A 23881-nucleotide genomic window follows, 5' to 3' on the forward strand; every position below is an offset into this window, starting at 1 on the left:
GGCCACGTGGGCAAAGTCGGTGACTCATCACCTCTCTCTCTCTCTCTCTCTCTCTCTCTCTCTATATATATATATATATATATATATATATATAAACTATCAACTCAAATGAGAAATTCTTGCTCTGTTTTTCTGTCTCGATACCATTCTTACAAACTGTTCCATCGTCAGATGTGGCGAACTACTTCACGACATAGGTTAAAGCATCATCTGAGGTAATTCATGGTCTTAGGACTTGGTTCCATTATATTTAAAGGGAATTGAAAGAACCACTTGCCGCAACCATTTCAAGCGATAGAAGTAGATAATAACTGTGTACTGTTTATACATTAAAAGTAAGAAAATAAATGATCTTGAGGACCATGCTAGCTGTGACCAGAAAATCAGGATAATCTGTTAAAAGAAACATAAAAATTGGCAAGCACTTTGTTTACGCTATAGTCTATATTATGATCTTAAAAACACAAGAAAAGTAGGCAACCAAGAAAAAACGCTTCTTTCTTCACCACTAATCTGGTCCTCTGAAGCAATCCTTTTGAACGAACTCCAACAATGCAGTAGAGAATATATAAAAGATTCATCTACCATTACTCCACCTGGAGATTTGTATGCAAGGAATAAAATCTCCTTAAAAAGTGGCAACTCTACTCCTTTCCATTGTTTGATCCTTAAAAGTCTTATTAGCCACGGCCACGTCCCCCACCTGTTACAGTATAAGGATCTATTTGATTAGGAAGAAGATTCCCTTACAGGGTTATAACTAAAAAAAACCTTATAACTGACAGGCTTGCAGCTGTCAAAGACAATTCCTAAGAGAGGATTGCCTTTCTAAACTGCGTCGGTCACATTCAGGGCACAGTCCCCTCACAAAAGTGGGTTTTCTTTAGGCAAATGTGTCATCTGTCATATAGACGACGGAGTGCACAATTCTTGGATCACATATTTTGTTGTATAAATCAGAACAAGAATATTATACCTCTATTTGCACCACTCCTGCCACCAGATCCGCCTCTACCCCGTCCACCTGCACCTTTACTGCTTCCATCATCTTGGCCACGCCCAATGCCTTTTGCTGGCCTCCCAGCACCATCCTCTCTCCCTCTTCCCCTCCCACGTCCTACTCCAGGAGGCTTCCTATCTGGACAATCAATTGACAAATGGATGCAACCAAAGTAAGATTCCTACAATGGTACAAAGAGGGGCATTCATCACAAAAAAGGGAAAAAACAGAAGAAAACCGAAGATTGGGAACAATGCTTAGTAGGTGGCAGGAAATGGGAAGGGCATCCTTTGTCGTGGATAGCAGATGTGCAGTTGAAACTGATAAAGGATAAACATCAAATAACTCTGGATCATTCCTTATAAACTGCAAGTCTTGTGCAAACGTACAGGATCTGCTGTGAATGAAAGTGTGCGAACATGGCTACATGACCAATCGTGAGTGAACACGCCAGTGTCCCGTATACATAGGACCCACATTAAGCATGGACCCCATTTGTATGGAATACTGCTGTATCCACTCGTGAATTGTGATTGGTTAGTGTTCACACTAGATCTGGACTTGTGTGCAAACACCCCCTGCCAGGAGAATGGATTATGATCCATACACAGCTACACTAAAACATCAGTCAGAAACAAATCAGCCCCCTTGACTAAAAAGAACCACAACAAAACAAGGCAAATATACCTGCACGGCTCTTGGTTTCTTCCTGAACTTTATCAATTACCTGAAAAACATATCCATTACAATAATTAATTAAACAAAAAACCAGGGAAAAAATTGAGTGAGATGGTTCACAGTTCACTACATTATAATGATTACAACAATAACAGCAACAGCAACAACAACAAACTAATAAAAAATATAAATTTTACTAGTCAGTATTTTGTAATATGAAAATGAAAATCATACCATGCAAAAAGACAGCTGATGCAAATTTTCTTATATTGTTGAAGAAAACAATATCCATAACACCTATTATATTTGCACATGAATAAAAGCATACACTAATTGTATTAACTGCCAAAGGCCACTAGCTCCATCATATTACTTGTGAACTATTCTCAGGCCTAAAGTGTTAGTCATAACATACTTTTTTTTTTTTTGATAATTAGTCGTAACATACTTATTGATCACATAAACTGAAGGGTTAAAGTAAAGAAGGAAGACTAGCAAGGCAAGTGCCCTGGAAACAAAAACAAGTTCAACAATGGCTAGACTTGGTGCAAGATTTGGTTCAATTGCTTGAACCCCTAGCAGACTAGAAAAAACAAGATTAAATACCATAAGAGGATATCAGATATCTTGCAACTCTGCATCATCATTGTCCTTTTTGATGCAAGCAACATCATTGTCTGTGTTAACTGCACACAATTGAACAAAGCCTTTATCCCAATTCAATGTGGCCAGCTACACAAATCCTTGCTTTGCCATTTCACTCTAGCTACACCATATCCTCCCTCTGGCAAAGTTTGAACCTTTCAAAATCATTTCTCTACCTCTACTCATGTCTTTCTTTTTTTGATAGGTAAGATGGAAGTTTTTATTTCAGAACCATATTACACAAGAATCTGGATAGGAGGAAGAAGATACAAGGCCAATGCCAATCAATTCTTAATTAAAAACTATTACAATTCTGATCCCAACCTTGGTTTTATTCATACGAAGCTTTCCCTAGTCACCCCTATTTTTGGTAGAGTGTCAGCCAATACATTTGTCAACCCATATCCATTTTGGCCTCCCTTGCCTCTTCTAGCACCATCAACTTGCATTAGATTGCTTCTTGGTGGTACATAGTAAGTGTCTAAAGCACATGTTATGGGCCCGGGAATAGGATCTCGTCACGGGTCGGTCCACGGGGAAAACCTCCTGTTTTCCCTTGTTCATCCCTTTTCTTGAAGAACCTGTCTTGCCGCCCTAAAGGTGATTTGTTCAAGAGATCACCCTAACTCTCCTTTACTCTTCTCTTTGACTGAAATTCTGGATGCCTTTATTCAATAATAATGGCTCCTTAAATAGGAGATTACAAGAGTCCTACTCTTAGGGAGACTCCTTGCTGAATAGGGAGACCTCCAACTCTATCTTGATAAGATAAGACTAATAAGATAAGACAAGTCTCTCTTAATCCTAATCTAATAAGATAAGATAATCTCTCTTAATCCTAATCTAATAAGATAAGACAATCTCTCTTAATCCTAATATAATAAGATAAGTCTCTCTTAATCCTAATCTAATAAGATAAGATAATCTAATCTACTAACTTAATAAGATAAGAATAACAAGATAATCTAATCTAATCTGCTGAATGGATAAGCCTGTTGCTGCTGAATTGGATAGGATGAGAACACCGGATCATTGCTGCTGCTGCTCCCAATACGCGTCCACATCAGCACATGCCCAAACCTTCTTAATCTACCTTCAACCCATTTTATACCTTCAGGGTTACCAAGGTTACTATTTATGCATTTAATTCTAATCCTATTCTTTCTATCATTGCCACTAATCTATAACATCCTCATCACTGCTATGCTCATCTTATAAACATGCCAAAACTATTTCAAAAAATGGTCACAAGTGAATAAAGTATACATACCATAAAGGAAATAAATAATAACATCCAGAAATAATTATACTTCCTAAATGAAACTAAATTAAACCTTCTTACATAGCAACAACATTACATCTGAATAGTATTTTTTTATCTTTTGGAAGTTTGCACATCCTCTTGAGTACTTCCTTTGTTTTGAATGAAATCACTCTTCCTCCAAAAAAAAATCCAGAATAAGAAGAATTAGGTTTTCCCTTTTCAGAATAAACAAGACTAGACCCTGCTTATACACAAACTATACAAATGCCACCTGGGTTGTCAGCCTGAATTGCCTAATATAGATTCACACAATTCTCCATTTCACCCTCTTTCATGTAGTGAGTTTCAACAAAATAACCTTTTGTCATATCTTTAACTGGAAAAATAACAATAAACTTAAGGGCTACTCCTCCTTCAAGTTCAAAGTGAATAAATGAAATACAAGACTGAGTATGGACCTGAGCTGAACAAATTACAATATGTGGTTAACCCAGAAGCATCCTTTTACCATGTCAGCCCCCATAGACATAATAGCAAACTTTCCTGCTAAACAAGAGAGTAAACCCATACAGATCAAAGTATCCTTTTACCATCTTCAACCATTACCAATATTGAGGTAAAGGTAATTTATGTGTCATATGTGGGCTCAGAATTGTCCTTTGGAACATGAGACAAAATATTTTAGTAAAGGGACAGAGAGAAAACAAAATGTTTCATGCAGAAAAATCAGCCACTGAAAAAAAAATCTAAATTTCAAGGCTCCTATGTAAGGCTTTTCATGCCAAGTCCACCTTGTGCATTCGTGCATATCAAGGTCAAGAAGGTCCACTAAAGAGCTAAATTTGGGCCTCTAATACAAGAGAATGCCATGAGAAGTTTGGATGAATCATAACCTATTATTGGACAAATAAGATGCTACCTTGACTAAAATACTACGCTTCTTGCATTCAAAATACTCCAAGAAACCACATATTCCAATGAAGGTTAATTATAAGAATTTACTGGACACCCAAAATTTTTGTAGAAAAAGAGACCTTTTTTCAACTTCTATCCTTCACTTACAAATCTAAACAAGAATAAAAAATTACAGTAATCAAGATCTAGGATGTGATAGCTCTATACAATAAGATCTTCAGATTCGTAATCAATCATAATGGTAGCCTTAAAATTCAGATATGGACCTTTGACCACTGATCACAGAAAAGGCTTGAAGACACATGATGGTTGCACTCATCCAAATATCTTGTTAGCCTGGGGGATGTAATTTAGCTGATAGATATTTGATAGAGCCCAACCATCAAGGATGGAAATATACAAGGATGATAGCACACATAAGAAGTGATCTGTTGCAAGTTGAAGGGGCCAGAAGGGCTAGGGTTAGACCAAAAAAGACTTGGGTCAAAGCAGTAAGAAATGATTTAAGCGCCCATAATTTTACATGGATATGGCATTAAACAGAACAGAATGGTAACACAGGATTCGTGTAGCCGACCCCATATAGTTCGGACAAGGCTTTGATGATGATGATGATGGCATTTTATGTCATACTATATTCCAAAAAGTGTATCCCTACTTAGTAGAATTTTAAAACCTTAGCAGAAGACAACTTCGAGATCCAATTTATGAAAAACAGATTAATTCAGCCACTACAGCAGAAAACCAGCAAGCTTCATCTAATATATCTGAAGCCAAGACAGAGTCAACTTGTTCTGTTGTTCAAACCACCTCCAATGCAAAATCCTTTATAATTAAACAGTTTAAGCCTTCTAACATGGAACACACACATAACTTGACAAAATGAAGCATTTATCATAGAAAAAAAAAACTAAAAATTGTAAAACCAGAGGGGGATTAAAATAACCAGTGATTTAGCAAAGAGTGACTAATCAGTAGCCAAGAGAAGGGAACTCTAATCAGGAAAAAACCAATCTCAATGTTATCAACAGAGAGATGCACAGTTCTACAAAAGGCTTCTCATGTAAAGTTACCAACAGAGAGATGCACAGTTAGCAGGATGCCTCTACCAAAGTAACTAGAATAAGCTAACAGACTGTGCCACAAGGAGGATGTAACATGCCAGTGTCTTGGTTTGACTAAAGCATGCCATTCCAGAACTGGGGAAAGAGAGATTAATACGAAAAAGAAAAGATGGGATGAAGTTCATTAAGGCAGGTAGCCTGTGCTATGCACCATGTGAAGGAGAGGAAATGAGCATTCCTAACCCATCAAAACAGGTGATAATTGTGTGTAGCAGAAGTCAAGGAAAGGAAGGTAGACTTAAGCTACCTTACAAGCCAACAAAGGGGTAACAAAAACTAACAGAATCAGTAACTCAACACCATAAATGCCAAGAACCTCTGGGTGGAATCTCTCCCCCTTCTTTTGTTGTCTTTTATAAAATTATTTTTCTTTCAAAAAATTCCTATTATACCAAAGTTCCTACCACATAATGTAAGGATCTACTGACCAAAAGAACAATGTCTTCATCCTGAAAGCTAAAGACTGTCATTTCAATTTGCCCCTAAGCATGCTTGATGATAGTTCTCTAGGTGCCCCAAAACAGAAGAGGAAGAAAGCCCTGAGATCAAAATGGGAACTCCCATAATAAATCATCCCTCGGTCCCCACTGCATTTGCTTATCAAGGAACCTAGTGGAATGAGGGACTCACTCTAAAATCTAAATGTTAATGATATTGCCTCTCTGGTTTGATAGCATAACCCCTAAAAGAAACCTCCATAACAAGTACAATAACAAGATGAACTACTTGTACTTAAAATCTTGAGGGTCCTGTAATCATGATCCAATATTTAAATAAGTAGGCATCCAAAGAATCCGAAAGAAAAAGGATAGAAAGGAAATAGGAGGTAAAACAATGCCGACATGTATAAATATTAAACATACCTCATCTGGAACTCGAAGATACTTAATTGTATTCCCACGGATATAGCATTCCGGCATTCGCCAAAACCTGTCTCCGTCCTATAAGTTAGACCAGATCTACGAATCAGAGAAGACAGAACTATTAATCAAACGGCAACTCAGATTCAAGTTAAGCAAAAAAGAGCATACTTTCGAAGTACAGATAACTTCACGTAGATGAATGTTCATCCAAGTGTCGCAATTCACCAAATGCCCGTTGTAAGTTTCTCCATTCTTCAGCTCCACCAGCTATCCCAACAAATAACAACCGTAGCATAAGGAATTGAAAGCGCTCAAATATAGAGCAGGAAAAAAAAAAAAAAAAAGAGATGAAAGTCACCTCTTAAAAAAACAACAACAAAAATGCAGTTTTGAACAGATACGACGCATTCTAATGGTCAATGGAACCCTCAAAACCCAAAACCCTAACCCTAAAATCATTTCAACAGAAACAAGGCTCTTACCATAGGATGACCCTGTGCTGTCTTCAGTAATGAAAGAGGGAGCTGCAATGATACCACCGAGTGAGTAAAAATACCAACAGGAATGCCCTACATACCTAAAAGCGGCAATCCTAACACAAAACCAGGTCAAGCAGTAGCATACCATCTTCACAGACTCGAAACCAAGACCAAGCTCCTATAACGCACACCTGCAACTAAATCGTCGTCGGAAAAGCAAACAAAAGTCAAATAGCTTCCAAGCCTGCTGAACCTTCAAAAATCAACCGCTTTAGCCCAATAGCTCTAATTTAAACCCTAAATTTCGATAAACCCCGGCTTCCCAAGAAGCTCCAAGAAGCGAGAAAGAAAACCAAACATGGAATTACAGATTGCAGAATAAGTAAAAAGAGAGAAAAAAACATGAAATTATAAAGCCAAAAACCGTAAATCGAGCAAGAAAAACAAGTAAAATACATATATTCTTTTTGAAAATGTAAATAAATAGTACACCTGTTTCGAGAAGCGAGCTCTTTGTAATGGGATCGAGCGGGATTTCTTGCCAGAAGTGTTTTGAGCGTTTTTCCTTTGAAGTCGAATGCTCTCTGCTTTATTAGGGAGCTGCTAATCGAATCTCACCGTATTAGAAAAAATATTAATGTTTAATATTTAATATCATTAATTAAGTATTATGCAATCCAAATTCCAACACTATCAGTATATTCCTTTGCCTTTGCCTAAAAAAAAGAAAGGAAAAATGGAAATTTCTATTGATCTCAAATCTCAATAATTGGACCGAAGTGGGTAGACGATGAGTAAGGTCTAGCAACCCGTCCGAGTTATCGGACTAACTCGGACACGGAATCGCCGATGGCACTATGACAGCCGACTGTCGTAACAGTGTAACTGTAACTCTTGATATGCATGAGTGACATGACCATCTCAAGTCTCACCTCTGCTGTCTCTAATAAACGGTTTAAAAATCTTCCACGTGACAATATATGATTTGAGGCCTAGGAGTGTTTCAAATTGTGGTTTTTTTTTTTCAAACCAAACCGGTCTTTTGGTTTTTTAGAATCTCGAACCAAAATTGAACTGAAATTAAATAAATAATATACAAATTATATATATATATATAAAATATATTTTCTAGTCGGTTTGATTGATCAATTTTTTTTTAATTTGATTTTATTTTTCAGATATCTACCATTTTAGTTACCCTGATATCCTCCCATGAGGAGTTAGGATCACGGACCTCATTCTCATGGTGAGATGTGCGGTGTTAGAGTTGGTAGAAGATTGGAACTTGGAATGTGTTTTATTGGTAGAAAAGATCACAATTCTCCCATAGAGTGCACCTAAAAATTAGCATCAACAATCCATAGAATGCACCTCACAGCCCATCCCAACCAGGCTTTCATGTATTGGAATATCTCCCAATGACAAATAGGAGATATTCCCAATGAATGTTGAGCTGTGAATGTGGGGTGAAGTATACTTACAGGTTATTTTTTTATAGATCAAATATATTAATGCAAATATAAACAGTCATCCACATCCAGTCAAGTCCAGATCTGTTGACTATAATACACTGCTGACCACATTCACTTTGTCACACATTTCCCAATGTGTGGGTAGATGAACATGACCAGTAATGTGTTGTGGTCAGCAAATTCAGACTCCATCCAACACGGTTTTCAAGTGTTTGGATCTCCTATCCATATATCACTATAGCCGCACATTGAGAACATCTCCATATTTATATGTTATTATTCATGGGGATATGTTATCAATGTACAATTATAGTGTCCAATGGGTGGGTGTGGGTAGGAGATCTAGATTGGTTCGGTAAAACCATCTTTTTATCATATTTTTGTTGTTTAGGGAAAATTCCACTTTAGTACCCTAAAGGCTTGTACTTTGGGGGTAGTGTCAAGTTAGTGGCTGAACTTTTAAACGTGTCACTACTGTACCTAAACTTTCAAAAAGTATTAAGTTGGTTTCTGTTGTTAATTGACCATCAGTTATTTGTTGAAAATGCCCAAACTACCCTTCAAAAGAAGACACTGTTCATTGTCTTCTATGTTTAGATTTGAAACACATTATTTTCTAGTAATTTCTTTGCTTTCAATTATTGTTTCCCTCTATCATATTTCATGGTTTTTCTCTCTTTTCTTTGAAGATAACCAGTTAAATCTCAATGTAGAAGACAATAAATAGTGTCTTCTTTTGAAGGGTAATTTTGGCATTTTCAACAGATAATTGACGGTTGATTAACATGGACCAATTTGACACTTTTTGAAAGTTTAGATATTGCAGTGACATGTTTGAAAGTTTTGTTACTAACTTGACACTACCTTCAAAGTTCAAGATACTAAAGTGGAATTTTCCTTACCATATTGGGCCAACTTATGGACAAAAATATTAAACTTTTTAGAGACATATAAAAAGTTAACAGACAATATCTTCCCAGTAATTTATTAATATTTATTAGCTTTTAAAGCCAAAATAACAAACGCTACATGGGAGAAAACTGTGATATGGTTCTATTCTTCCTTTTGCTTCTTTTAATGCTTCATAGACTGATAAGAGCTCTTATTGTTCCACCGACCCCCTGGGTTCTGGAGAAACACCCAAAAGTATATATTGGTTAGAGAAACAAATATACCTATATGAATCAATGTTAGCAGCAAATGTATCCCATCACAGAAAATGAAATGTTGAGTCGAGGGAACCTAATGCCAAGACATCATACGAGAAGACTCCATTGGATGTGTTTGTTTTTGGTGGAAAATTCATCGATGGAAAATTAAATCGATGAGTTTAAAATTGAAAAAATTCCTGATCAGTATCTTGTACTTTGGCTCAAGTGATAATGTGGTCCCCAAACTTTAAAATGCAACAATTTAGCATCCAAACTTTCAAAATGTAACAATCCAATACCTTAACTTTCAAAATGTGACAATCTAGTACTTGTTGTTATCCAGTCCATTAATCAGACATTAAGTGACATTTGAAAAATCAAAATGCCCTAAGAATGCCATCTAATTATCTTTATGTTGAATCCAAACATTGATAATAAAATGAACAATCCCAAATTCTATATTCTTCTAATCAGTCGCCAATTTTTTTGAATAGAAGAGACTAGGATTTGGGACAGTTTAGCTTTTTGTCAACGTTTGGATGGTTGATAAAGAAAATTAGATGGTACTCGAAGGGCATTTTTTACTTTTCAAATGTCACTTAACGACTGATTAACGGACTAATTAACGGTAGGTACTGGATTGTCACATTTTGAAAGTTCGGGTACTAGATTGTTGCATTTTAAAGTTCGGGAGACCAAATTGTCACTCGAGCCGAAGTACAGGGTATTGATCAGAAATTTTCCCTTTAAAATTTTAGTTGGGCCATTGGAGTGTTTTTTTATGTGATAATCGATGGGAACCTTACACTAAAAACAAACATGTGAAAATACAGACCAGGTGTGGAGTTTTAAAATGATATGCATTTAAACTAAAAACAAATGCGAACTAATGATAGAATTTTATGTCAATTCGCATTTACACCAAAAACAAACTCAGCCTTGAGAGATAGTCCAACATATTCAATGGAAAATTTATTATAGAACAATATATTTATGATCAAATATTTCAAAGACAAAGGTGGTGTTTGGCATCGATGCCATTTTTTAAGAAAACGGTGCCACATTACTACCACGTTAGAAAAAAGTGGTGCTTTAGAAAATGGTCTCTTATTTGACATCATTTTTTCAAGGAAAAAAAAAGGTTGCTCCAAACCACACCTCGGAAATCAGGAAAGTGTGGCCTGAAGAAATGCCAAATTCAATATTTTCTTAGAAAGCAACATGTTGCAGCCAATGGTGCAATGACATGGCATCATCTTGGGCATTGGATAAATACTGAAAAAACAGTTATACAACACTATTATCAAACAAAATCATTACTGTTTCCCTAGAAAACAGCCTATGCAGCATTGATGCCAAAAGATGAGCCATTTTCTAAGAAAACAATACAACAAACCCTCATACATACATTGTTTTCTCATAAAACATCTCTGAAGCAATACCTACAAAAGCATTTGATCCGTTTTAGGCCAAAACATGCATATCGGCATATCGCCCGATACGTTATAGTGTGGAAAATTTTATATAAATATTTTGTGCTTCTGAATCAAGAAATCCGTTGTCGTCCAGCGGTTAGGATATCTGGCTTTCACCCAGGAGACCCGGGTTCGATTCCCGGCAACGGAAGCTATTTTTATCCCTTTTGGTTTCAAGTTGTTTTGAGCAGCTGCACCAGGGCTCATGACTTGCCCACTTGGGCAATAAAGCAGATCACCTGGATGTTTAAGTTTAATACCTTTTTTTTTTTTTTTTTTTTTGAATAAATCAAGAAAGGATGTTTAATATTTTGGTATGGATAAACACTTCCCTAGAATCTAATTTGATGAGGACCCTTACCACTTTTCTAGGTAGACATATGAACTATAAAACGGAGGTGCCCCAAACAACTACACCACCCCCACCTGCACCGGGTGAAAAAGTTGAACTCAATTCCATGTCTCGCTACAATCAATTTGAGACGTTATTACCAAGATTCGAAGTATTGACCCAGAAACCGCTCCCGGAACCGGTTGCGGAAGAAAAAAGATAAAAAAAAGGCCTAAAAAACTGTATCGATTCGCCTGATACGTCCATATCGGCATATCGGATGTATCAGTATTCCTTGATTACTACTTACTAGCAAGTTAAAGACTCCTAACATGAAGGTGGTTTTTTTTTTTCTTATAATGAAGTTGGAAGTTAAATTCCATATTTTTCTCACTTTGTATTAATGTTTTAAAAACCAATTCGGAATCAGAACTATTCTAGCCACTAGTGTCCAGGTTGATGGATCAATCATCCGGTTCGAATAGACGGTCTATTCTGATAAAAATTAAAAATTTTAAAAAATAATTAAAATAAAAAATGGTCAAAAACCTTTGAACTGGTCAAATGGTTCCACCGTTTGAGTCAATTGATCATTGATCAATTTAACGTTTTTTAGCCAAGGGCCGGGTTTAGATAAAATGGAACCAGTTGCCTGGACAATTCCTGTGCTGAACGGTCCAACCCTTTGGTGCAACAGCTGTTCAAAAGCATTGCTTTGTATTTTATTATAGGGTTCAAGTATGATAAAAAAAATTGCAACCAATTAATAGTATAAAAGAAACGGTAACCAAACGAGATTAGCAAAATTACAAGCACTTTATTGGGAATCTGTAATCAGCAAATCCAATAACTCAACTTTCATTTCATGCGTGCATTTTTAAAATGAAAAATAAAAAAGGATGTCTTTTTTTTTTCTACAAGGAAGCTGACCTGCATTGCATGATTTTGTTTTTTAAAACAAAACCAGGTAAATATGCACAGTTTGAACCCTTTAGGGGGCATTCCACAAAATGAATGTCGTTATTTTCATTTGTTTTTGGAATCACCACATCAACAAAAAAATAAAAATAAAAATAAAAACAAAAATAATGAACTTTGTTTATGTTTTCAAAGGAAAAAACAAATTGGTTTTGTTTCAAATACTGGTTAAAAACTGACCATCCAGGTTAGTTTCCAATAAAATACTGGTTAGAAACAAAAATAATTCATGTTTTTGGAACCAATAAAATACTGGTTTTAAAAAACAGAAACAAAATTTTTAGCCATTTTTCTGGGTTTTTTAATTTTTTTATTTTTTTTTTGTCAGAGAAGGCCGTTCATTCACACCAGACAGTCAGACCGTTCAACCCAGGAACCAGACTCAGAACTGTTCCCTATTCGGTCCGATTTTAAAAATCTTGATAAAAACTAAATTGCCATGATAAAGAGGACAGACGAACTAATAGTCTAGGGTAAAATATAAAAGCCTCCCCTAAGTTTTTTAAGAAACATAAAATCTTCCCCTATGTTTTCACTTTAACAAAATCCTCCCTTGTAGTTTTGAAAAATCATGCACTTACCTCCCTTCCCCCATCGTCCCATGAAAGCGCTGATTTAATGTGTTTATTTTTTAAATACCAAATTTGCCCTTATATCTATTAATTAAGATATTAAAATACTCCTACAACACTATTAATTAAGAACCACAGGGCAACAAAGATAACCTAATCGTTCATCTCTCTCACTCTCTCTCTCTCTCTCTCTCTCTCTCTCTATCTATCTATCTATCTATCTATCTATCTATCTATATATATATATATATATATATATATATATATAACTCTATCCTACTCTTTGCCATTTCCATCATAGACCCATGGTATGATATAATATAATTCTTCCCGTTTTTGGTATGCTATAAATTTTCGTCACACCATGGAAATATATACAAATATTGGGCGCTATCTTTCTCTATGAAACATTTCCCTCAAATTTCTATAAAATCCCATTTTTTAAACTATTTCTCATCTTACAATGTTTGTGTCCTGGCTTAAATCCAAATTTCTTTGTTAGATATCAGAACAGAGCACGTCATGAATTTTTGCAAGAAAACAAAAATATAGAAGTTTGCCTCCTTAAATCCTCTAGTTGTAGCTTGCTATTTATTTGTTGCAAAAATCGAAGTTCTTGCACATTTTTTTCTTTGTTTGTTACTAGGTAACGACAATATGAGAGGTGAGAAATGTTACACAGCGTATGCCCTTAGTTCTAATCAGATTGATGTACTGATGCATTTATTATAAATGAATAAAAATACATAATTATTTTGTGTTATAATTGGTGTGTTTCTGTGTAACTACCCTTAAACTGGACACCTATGAGACTTGTGTTAGTTTAGAATGTTCTCGGTCGTTGGATAGACTTGGGGAAGTTTATCCTACCAAGGCTGACACTAATGTGCTGCCAAGCAGGTTGGGGCAGTTTGTCCAGTTTTCAGGGTTGGACCCAAAGCACATATAGTGTGTGTTTGTTTGAAACACAGAACCCAAACCAATTTTTAATTATGCCATGGACCTTGGAGATTAGTGAGCAAAACTGGAAAGTTACACATAACCCTAGACTCGATTATGGTACTGCACTGACTGTCAGATTGGACTGTCTTTGATATGCCAATCAATGAGATCCTTTAGGGGTCAAAACCTGGGTATGTTGGGGCAGCCTAAGAATTCACTCGAGTGGGTGATCATAATGACAGGATCAGCCCCATTGCAAAAGGTTTTAATGCTCGGGACCCATTCGAGCAAAGAGTGCAACACTGCACCTTGTAGCTAGGGGAGAGGTCCTTCCCTATCGGGCAGTGTTTGATCATTATGGGCTAAGAGGTTAAGTGTAAGAGACCATTTAGGGCTTTTTACTTGATGGGCTATATCCTACTTAAGTGCATTGTCCTTGGGCCTTCATAGGATGGTTGGACTCGACGATCATTTAATGTAAATGTTGGGTCCATTAATAGCACATACTGATGGACTCAGGGGTTCACTATGTTTGACAGTGAATTCGGCTAGGCCTTTTCACAGAGGCTAGGCCGAACCCATATGAACTTATGTAGGGTCATTGTTGGGGTCCCACGCCATACAAAGTGAACCAAATGGGCTAGCAACTACCTAGGGATGCAAGCCACTTACTTAATGAGTCTGAAGCCCAAGATTAATTGGATTAATTAAGTGGTCACATGACAACTTAAGCAGTCATGTGATTTGGGCGAATATGGGTTTGGATAAGGGTATAAATCAGCCATTAGATTTAGAGGATAAGTCTTATCCACTTAAAGAGTCCAAATCCAAATAATGATTTGGATTATGAGCCTCCTAATTCGATTAGGAGTGGTGATCCTTAAGGCTAATAAAAGAGGAGATCGAAATCTTCTTCAGATCACTCTACTCTCAGAACTCTCTCTGCTCTTGCCACCCCAGAAACCCTAGTTCGTTCTCCACCTTGTGTCCGATCTTGATCAATCTTGACTTCTGATTTTTGCAAGAAAATATTAGAACAAATTCATGCTCACCTCCCTTGTTCAATCCAAGGTGTTGGATCACAGTTTTGCTGAAAATTGTGTTGTTGAATGATGTGTTCAGAAGTGCATCGTTAAATATTTCGGAACACCAGTTTAAACATTTATAATTGTTATTGTTTCTCAAACAACTATTAACATAGTAAATGGGTGAGAACGGGTCGTATCCACAGGGAAGCAAGTGAAAGTTTAATATATACTTAGATCCGAACAAGAGAATGCAATCGGGAATGGCAGAAAATACGAAAATAAAATATAATATTGTTGAAATTAAATGTTTCGAGTTTAAACAAGACAATAAATAAAAATCAAAATTTAATAAAGTATGGGAATCAACAAAGGAAATAAAAGAAATAAAAAAAAAGATCCAAAATCTGGATCCAGTGGCAGCAGCTATAGATCGGCCAAACAGCTTGCAGAAACCCCTCCTGACAAGAATCAGGCACCTATCCTTTCTACAACCCTCAAACCCCTCGAAACACCTTAGCCTTGAATCGAACGAATTCAAATATGCAAAACAAAGAAATAAAAAAGAATTAAATCTAAAAGATTGTAGAAATAAAAATAGCAAAAAAAAATAAAGAAAAGAAAAGAATGGTTAATCAGATCCAGTGGCGGTAGTTGCAGAATGGTTAAACAACTTGCAGGAACCTCTCTTGACAAGATCTGGGCGTCCTCCCCTTCTACAACCCTTGAACTCCTCAAGAAACTTTAGCCTTGTTAATTGGGCGAATTGACCAATCCCTTCTACAGGACCCCTAGGGTCCTTTTTATAGAGAAGGGTGGGCACAACTAGGAATAAAGAGAAAGAGGGGGGGGTGGCAACTGAGTTTTAGCAAAAAATATGAGTGCCCTAGGGTTTAGAATGAAGAGTTAGGATAGCTCTAGGGTGATCCTAAGGCTGAGAAGAAAAGGATAAAGCATCCAATATTATGTAAGGTTGAGATTTAATGGCTAAATGTTGAATGGTGAAAATTAGAAGTTAGGTGGCTCCTATGGTTAAAATGCTAAAAAGAGAGTGCCCTAGAATGGATGGTGAGATTAGAAGGGATGGAAGGTGAGGATTTAGTAGTTAGGGGCGGCTAGGGTTTGTTAAGAGTGAAAAGAATGGGTTAAAAGGCGCCCTAGGGTTTGCTAATACAGTAAGAGGGGTGCCAAACTGGGTTTAGCAGCTAGGAGGTGTCCTCTTGCTTTTAGTTTTTCACAAAAACACCCCCTCTCTCAACTGGACTTCACACTAGCTTCCCAAAATCTGCATTTTAGCCATGAAAACTTCTCAGTTTTCCCCAGAATTTGCACAGAGACCCTTAGAGGCCACAACTAGGGGTGGATTCGAGCCGAGTTGAGTCAAACAGTACCAAGCTCAAGCTTGGCTTGAGACTATTCTACAAGGCTCGAGCTCTAGCTCGAACTCGGTTCGAGCCAAAACCTTGAGCTCGAGCTCGGCTCGAGTCAAGAGTTTATAAGCTCGAGCTCGGCTCGGCTCGACTCGACTCATTTTATATTTTATCAAAATATTTAGAAAAAAAATTATAATAATTAATAATATAATATTTTATTATATATTATATATATTAAATATATATATATTCGAGCTGGCTCGCGAGCCGAGCTCTAGTAGGCTTGAGCCCGACTCGTTTAATAATCGAGCCATTGAATTGGGCTCGAGATCAAGCTCGAGCTTGGCTGAAAATGAGCCAAGAAGAGCTTTTCATGACCTGAGCTCGAGCAGCTCGTGAAAAGCTCAGTTCGTTGCCACAACTTTGCATTTAACTGGGAAGAGGGCACATCTTGACTATTCTAAGGCCGAAAATACCCCTGAATTGATGCCCTTAAGGCATAAAAATGCAGAGTTATCACTGAACTGGCTTCAATTCAAGCTACACCAAATCTGTATTAGGTATATTTCTCCCTTTCTTTTGGTTTCAAATTTGGTCTGGTTTCGATGCAAGAACAATCCTAGAAAAAACATTTTTTTCTAAAACTGAGAATACGATTCCCAAAAGGGTGAAAGAAATTTTCTGAAACTTCACCCAACCATCTAGCATGGTTCGGCCATTCATATGATGGATTTCCCCTTCAAGAAAGAGATCACCTACTTAGATACCTACTTGTTATAATCATTGCAATTCCAGATTTTGTTGGATTTTTTTTCCTTTTGCCTTTATCCTGCTCCTAAAGTGTAAAATGTTATCTCAAGAAGGAAGAGCTTTTCATGACCTGAGCTCGAGCAGCTCGTGAAAAGCTCAGTTTGTTGCCACAACTTTGCATTTAACTGGGAAGAGGGCACATCTTGACTATTCTAAGGCCGAAAATACCCCTGAATTGATGCCCTTAAGGCATAAAAATGCAGAGTTATCACTGAACTGGCTTCAATTCAAGCTGCACCAAATTTGTATTAGGTATATTTCTCCCTTTCTTTTGGTTTCAAATTTGGTATGGTTTCGATGCAAGAACGATCCTAGAAAAAACATTTTTTTCTAAAATTGGGAATACGATTCCCAAAAGGGTGAAAGAAAATTTCTGAAACTTCACCCAACCATCTAGCATGGTTCGGCCATTCATATGATGGATTTTCCCTTCAAGAAAGAGATCACCTACTTAGATACCTACTTGTTATAATCATTGCAATTCCAGATTTTGTTGGATTTTTTTTCCTTTTGCCTTTATCCTGCTCCTAAAGTGTAAAATGTTATCTCAAGAAGGAAGAGTGCGATGAGATAGGAAAATGATGTCGAATGGGAGAATAAAATGTTGTGTAATTTATTATTTCGACACACACACACACACACACACACACACATATATATATATATACATGCTCTAAATGACTTGGATCAAGTAGACTAGTCGGCCTAACAAGTTGGCCACGTTTTTGTTATAGTTGTGTGTTTGTTACAATTGCATGTCTTGGCTAACACCCCCCCCCCTTAAGGGATGTGTGATGGAACAACACCCAACTTGGAGTATCCTTGAGGTATTGTACCACCTGAATAGCAGCATCAAGGTGTTCTTGATGTGGTTCATGCATGAATGTGTGGATAATAAAACTCAACTCAAAACTAGTGACGGTAAGATAAACAAGGTTGCTTACCAATCTGTGATAGCGGGCTAGATCAGATAAAAGTGGGCTGGAGTCATCAATTAAGTGCTTATGTTGTTCCATTGGGGTCGAGCACATCTTGCAACATTGCATTTTGGTTTCAGTCAATATATCCATAATGTACTTGTGTTGACATAGAAATATGTCTTCATCAGATTTAGAGATCTCAATGACAAGAAAGAACCTCAAGGGCCCAAGGTCCTTGGTCTTGAAACAATTATTTATGTAGTTTTTGAGGGATGTGATGTGGCCTGGATCATCTCCAGTAATGATTAAGTCATCAACATAGAATAGGACTGCAATATAAGAGTTATGTTGTTGAGAGGTGAATAATGAATAGTCAACAATGGATTGTTTAAATCCAATGGCAATGAGGGCTTGAGTGAATTTTGCAAACCATTGCCAAGAAACCTACTTGAGACCATATAAAGATGTGTTTAGACGACAAACACGATGGTCCCCATGTGAGAGTAGGCCAGGAGGTGGGAATCCTGCATGGCCTGATGACCGGTGGGTCCACAAGTGTCCAAGTCCCATTATGATCTAAGGCATCCAACTTTTCTCTCTCGGCTTACTACCAATGGGAATCCTGCATGGCCTGATGATAGGAAGAGGGTTCAGTTGGTGTTGTGGTGGAGGTGGTTAAGGCTTGAGGAGAAGAAATTGATGGAGGAATGTTACAAACAAGGTCATGAAGGTGAGATGGTATTTTGCGAGTATGAGTGGGTCTATCAAGAATGGAAAGTTCATTGGGTCTGGTTGAGGGGTTAGGGGGAGAATTATGAGTACTAGGCACAACATTGTGCCCATTGTCCAGCTATGGTGAGAATGAATACCTATGTTATTGGGGTCATGTTGGGCGGCAACTAGCTTGGGATGAGAGTCAAAAGAAAGCAGGTCATCAACATATTTAGTGGGAGTTACCACATGATCCTTAGTCGGTTGCTGGATTGAGAATGGAAACTCTTCTTCGTGGAATGTGAAATCACAAGTGAATATAAGTTGCTTTTCTATGTCAAACACTTGGTATCCTTTTTGGCCATAGGGATGGCCAACAAGATGCATCGAACAACATGAGCAACAAATTTATCATGAGGTTGTGGCCGAACTTGAGCGTAACATAAGGAACCGAAAACTCGGAGATGACTGTAAGTAGGTGGCTTGTAATGTAGCATCTCATATGATGACTTGCCAAATGAGTAGGAGTAATGTTGACCAAGCATGTAGCTGTGAGATGACATTCTCCCCAAAAGGTGACTGGGAGGGAGGCTTGAAAGCACAAAGCATGAGCTACCTCCAACAGATGTCGATGTTTCCGTTCAGCTACACCATTTTGTTGTGGCGTATCAACACAAGGTCACTGATGTACAATGCCATGTTGAGAAAAGAAATCTACCATGGGCCCAAAGGTGTATTAACACACATTATCAGTCTGGACTTAGCGTATAGTTGATATTGTGTCTCAACCATTGAATAGAACAAGGTAAAAAACTGGTAAAATTCATATTTGTTTTTCATCAGAAAAGTCCAAGTACATTTTGAAAAATCATCTACTATGGTAAGAAAAAAAATTGAGCATTTGTGTAGGAAAGGGTCTTATAGCCTCCCCAAATATCACAATGCACTAGCTGAAATGGGGTTGTGCTCCGAATGTGGCTGACTGGAAAAGGACTCCATGGTAGCTTTGCATGATGACAGGGATCACAACAATCATTAGAACTAAGAAGAGAGACTCCAAGGATGAGAGACATACAAGACTTAGAGGCATGGCCAAGGCATCAATATCATAGGCTGTAACTGGTTGTAGAACTAGCAACATGGACAGATGTGGAAGTGTTGAAGCGAAGGTGATAAAGACCTTCTTGAAATTCACCCGTTCCAATTGTGGTCCTCGAGACAAGGTCCTGTATGATATAGCGATTAGAGAAAAATAAAGTAGCGCATCGCAACTGTTGTTCAGTTTACTGATAGACAATAAGTTGTAAGTAAAGCCAGGAACGTACAAGACACCATCAAGAAAATTTTCAGATGTAAGAGATATTGTTCGATGGTGTGATACATTGACTTTGGTCCCATTTGGTAAGTTTACGGATTTATGGATGGGGAGGGGATTGTGGTGAAGAAGCAAGGACTTAGTGGAGACAATGTGGTCAAATGCACCACTATCAAGTATCCATTCTACTGAAGAAGCAGAATTAGTCTTACAAGATAGATTGGCAGAGACATTTTCTTATGAATCCTTACTGAGAAGGGAGATCAGTTGGTTCGCATTCAAGATTAATTGGCGTAAGTCTACCACAGGGGAAGTCTGAGTTGAGGATGACGACACAATCACTATGAATGAAGTTGCCTTCTTAGATTTATTAGACTTTGATTGTGCTTGCCTCTTCCATCCAGGTGGGTAACCATGGAGTTTGAAACATTTATCTTTGGTGTGTCCAAGCCGCTTACAGTGGTCTTAGAATGGATGTTTACGACTGGAGGGACGTGTCATAGTGTTGGATCGAGAAGAAACATTAAGAGATGCAGCTTCAAGACTGAGTGGAGTTCCAAGAGAAATCGCAAGTTGATGATGCTCTTCTTGGACAATTAGCACATAAATCTTGTTGAGATTTGGAAGAGGATCCGATCCAAGAATGCTGGAGTGAATCATGTTGATTGAGTCTCCCAATCCCATGAGAAATTGATGAATCTTTTCTTTCTCACGCTCAACCAAGAAGTATTTCAGAGCACCTCCACAGTTGCAATCTTGCCATAGTAGAGCAAGATCACACTTCAACTGATGTATGCATGGGATGTCACCTTGTCTGAATCTTTCTTCAAGTTCACACCAGATTTCACAAGCCGATTCATTGAAGGCAATGCTGTGATGAAGTTCTTTTGCCAATGAATTAAAGATCCACACAACTACCATTGAGTTGCATTTGATCCAAACATTTTCTTCTAGTGAGGAACTCAATGGTTTTGGCAATCATCTACCTACAAAACTAAATTTATTCTTGGCTTGTAAAGCATTTTTCATTGCTCACTACTAGATGCAGAAATTGTCACTGGTGAGCGGAAAGCGATGAGGGTCAGTCTTGGGTTGTTTGATGGATGAAGGTAGAAAGGACTGTCAAACGGAGAGATTATATGCTCTGATCTAATCTCTTGGCTGGAATTCATGCGCAACGAATTGGAGTTCTGTTCTGCTGCCATTGACATAAAACGAAGCAGTTCCGGTTGAAGCTACAAGGGAAGAGGAACCAAGGACGACGATCGGATCAAAGTCAGTGGCTCTGATACCATGTAAAATGTTATCGCAAAAAGAAAGAGTGCGATGAGATATGAAAACAATGTCAAATGGGAGAATAAAATGATGTGTGTAATTTATTATTTTGACACACACACACACACACACACATATATATATATATATATATATATATATATATATATATATATATATATATACATGCTCTAGTTGACTTGGATCAAGTAGACAAGCGGGCCTAACAAGTTGGTCACATGCTTGTTACAGCTGTGTGTTTGTTACAATTGCCTGTCTTAGCTGTCACGTGCCTGTCTTGGCTAACATAAAGCAACAAGTGTTCAAGGACGAGAACTCCAAAACTTTGAAATTTGAGAGTTTTATGCTTTCCCTTTGGGGTAGAGTCTCAAGCTCCTCACTGCTTTTACATGAAGTTTCAAATCTTGGGTTTTGGAAATGGCAACCATAGAGAAGCCACGCTCCCATGTTGATTTAGAAGGAGGAGGTCATCGTTGTTTTGTTGTTGCAAGCAACACAAGGAGTGAGGGAAGCATATGCTTCTCCATTGCTAAGATTGTGGCATTCCTAGTTTGGTTCCACTACCAGTGGGTCGTATGAAGAGCATAAGTTCTCCAATGTGTTTGATCTCAAGATTAGGGGACTTCGGGCCACCGCTAGAATTCTTCAATGTTAGATTGTTCGGTCAAGGTAGTTTTGTAAAGTGGTGTACCAGTAATTAGGTGCATTCAGTTAAAAGTGGACAAGGATTGCAGGGTTTGTCATTTGAGATCGAAGAGTACTAATGAGGAATCTGAAATTCCTATTGAATCGGGGTTGTTCTTGCAAGGATGCTTTGGCCAATGCTCATAAGAAATGCATCGATGCTTGGTTCAAGATAAGGTTACGTTTAAACCATGGTTCTAGATATTTATTTTGTTATATTTAAACTCTATTTTTTAGAATATAGTTACAATTACATTTAAACCATGGTTCTATATAGATTATGTTTTTATAGGAACTAGTAAACATGTACGTGCATTTGCAGGTGGCAATATAAAAAATTACAGGCCAAACGGAACTATACATGAATACATGGTGATGAAAATATTAAATACAATTAATTGACTTAATTCACCTCAAGCATTTTAATAGAGAAATCCAAGATTGTTGGCAAAGCTTTGCTTCCCACATAAGTTTCTACATCAACATTTAAATGCTCAAACTGGACTTCAATTTTGGGAATATCAAGTCCAACTTTGAGCACAACCCAGATGTAGAGAAAGTAACTGGTAAGTATATTCAAGGGGAAAATTTTCAATTCAACAAAAAAAGGGAAAGGAAATGAATAAAAAAGAAGAGTCTCTAGTACATATTAATCCAATTTTTGAGCTTCAACAATTTCTCATTATCCTCCTCTTCAATTCTCAATAACCTCTCAGTTTCTGAACAATAGTTATAAGTGAGCAATTTTTGAATGATTATTAAGTGGGCAATTTAAGATATGAGAGTAAAGGACATATGCCCTCTTTATTTCTAGTGTACGCTTAGACAAAGAGGGTAGAAAACATCTAGTGAAAATTCTAGAAGGAAGGGGGCATTTGTTCTTTTATAAGTAGTATAGGTTACAAAATTCATTTCAAGTTTCAGATTTCTCAACAACAATTCCATACCCCATGGATTTTTTATATTTTGATTGTATGGTGTATAATCGATATGCCCACAAAATAGATGGCTATTCTATTTTCATCATAAAATGATTATTCGATTCTTTTTTCCTTTTTTGGATCATAATCCAATTAAACTTCTTGAGTTATCATAATCTATAAAAAAATTCCTTGATTCTTCAACTTCGATGAAATCAAGGTTCTAAATATCGACATGGGTCGATAAGTCAGTACATTTTTTTCAAGGTTCTAAATATCGACACGGCATATTGACCTGTGTCGGTACATTTTTTTCAAGTCTTATTTATTATTTTTTCAAAACCGGTTCCAAAAGGTCAATTTAAGGCCCGACTACCCTTCGAACCGATGGTTGACCCGATACAACCCCTGGAGGGGTGTATTGATAAGCCATCAACACAATACATATCAACCGATACATATCAATACTTTGAACCTTGGATGAAATAATATATATATGATATATGTATTATTTTATGTTTAATTTATGTTTTTTATTTAATTTTGTTTTTTTATTTATATAATATTAAAAATTGCAATTTAAGGCCAAAAAGGATTTTTTTTTTTGCAAAAATAATGAGACAAGCACCTTGCAATGCATAAATCACAAAAAATTACCCAAAATCAAAAGAAAAAATCACATCAATCGATCAGAGTGCAAAGTTATGGGCCTTATGGGCTCCCAAAATTTGCATACACAATTAGTATACAATTTGCAACTCGTGTCAACCAAGTCAATGGTCTAACCATTTGGAATGGACATTTTTTACAAAGTCAACGATTTTTTACATTTACTCAAACCGGACCTAAAATTTTGACTAGGTGACCATTTGAACGGTTCAATGGGTTGGGTCAACAACAGGTTGAAAATACTGGATAATTCAAATACCGCTTAGCAA

General features: G+C 37.0%; 1 protein-coding gene and 1 non-coding gene across 4 annotated transcripts; one reads left to right on the forward strand and one right to left on the reverse strand.

The window, feature by feature from the left end:
* Window positions 1–273: 273 nt before the first annotated feature.
* Window positions 274–7886, reverse strand: EMB1644 (Small nuclear ribonucleoprotein family protein). Of its 3 annotated transcripts, none has more exons than XM_088983718.1 (8): window positions 7461–7886; window positions 7114–7165; window positions 6972–7013; window positions 6658–6756; window positions 6490–6567; window positions 1688–1727; window positions 977–1138; window positions 274–703 (listed from the first exon to the last, which is right to left on the reverse strand). In XM_088983718.1, the coding sequence occupies exons 2-8, from the start codon at window positions 7114–7116 to the stop codon at window positions 681–683; spliced, it is 447 nt and encodes a 148-aa protein (XP_088839844.1). In that variant the 5' UTR covers window positions 7117–7165; window positions 7461–7886; the 3' UTR covers window positions 274–680. The 3 variants fall into 3 exon arrangements, with proteins under 3 accessions (XP_088839844.1, XP_088839846.1, XP_088839845.1); XM_088983720.1 differs by having other exon boundaries at window positions 7114–7159; window positions 7461–7686; XM_088983719.1 differs by having other exon boundaries at window positions 7114–7221; window positions 7461–7571.
* A 3259-nt stretch (window positions 7887–11145) lies between these two features.
* On the forward strand, window positions 11146–11217 carry TRNAE-UUC (transfer RNA glutamic acid (anticodon UUC)). The gene has a single exon. It is a non-coding gene; the product is annotated as a tRNA-Glu (tRNA).
* The last annotated feature ends 12664 nt before the right edge of the window (window positions 11218–23881 follow it).

This window comes from Nelumbo lutea, chromosome 4 (genome assembly GCF_056320005.1).
Source record: "Nelumbo lutea isolate HS-2025 chromosome 4, American lotus-T2T, whole genome shotgun sequence".
NCBI lineage: Eukaryota > Viridiplantae > Streptophyta > Magnoliopsida > Proteales > Nelumbonaceae > Nelumbo > Nelumbo lutea.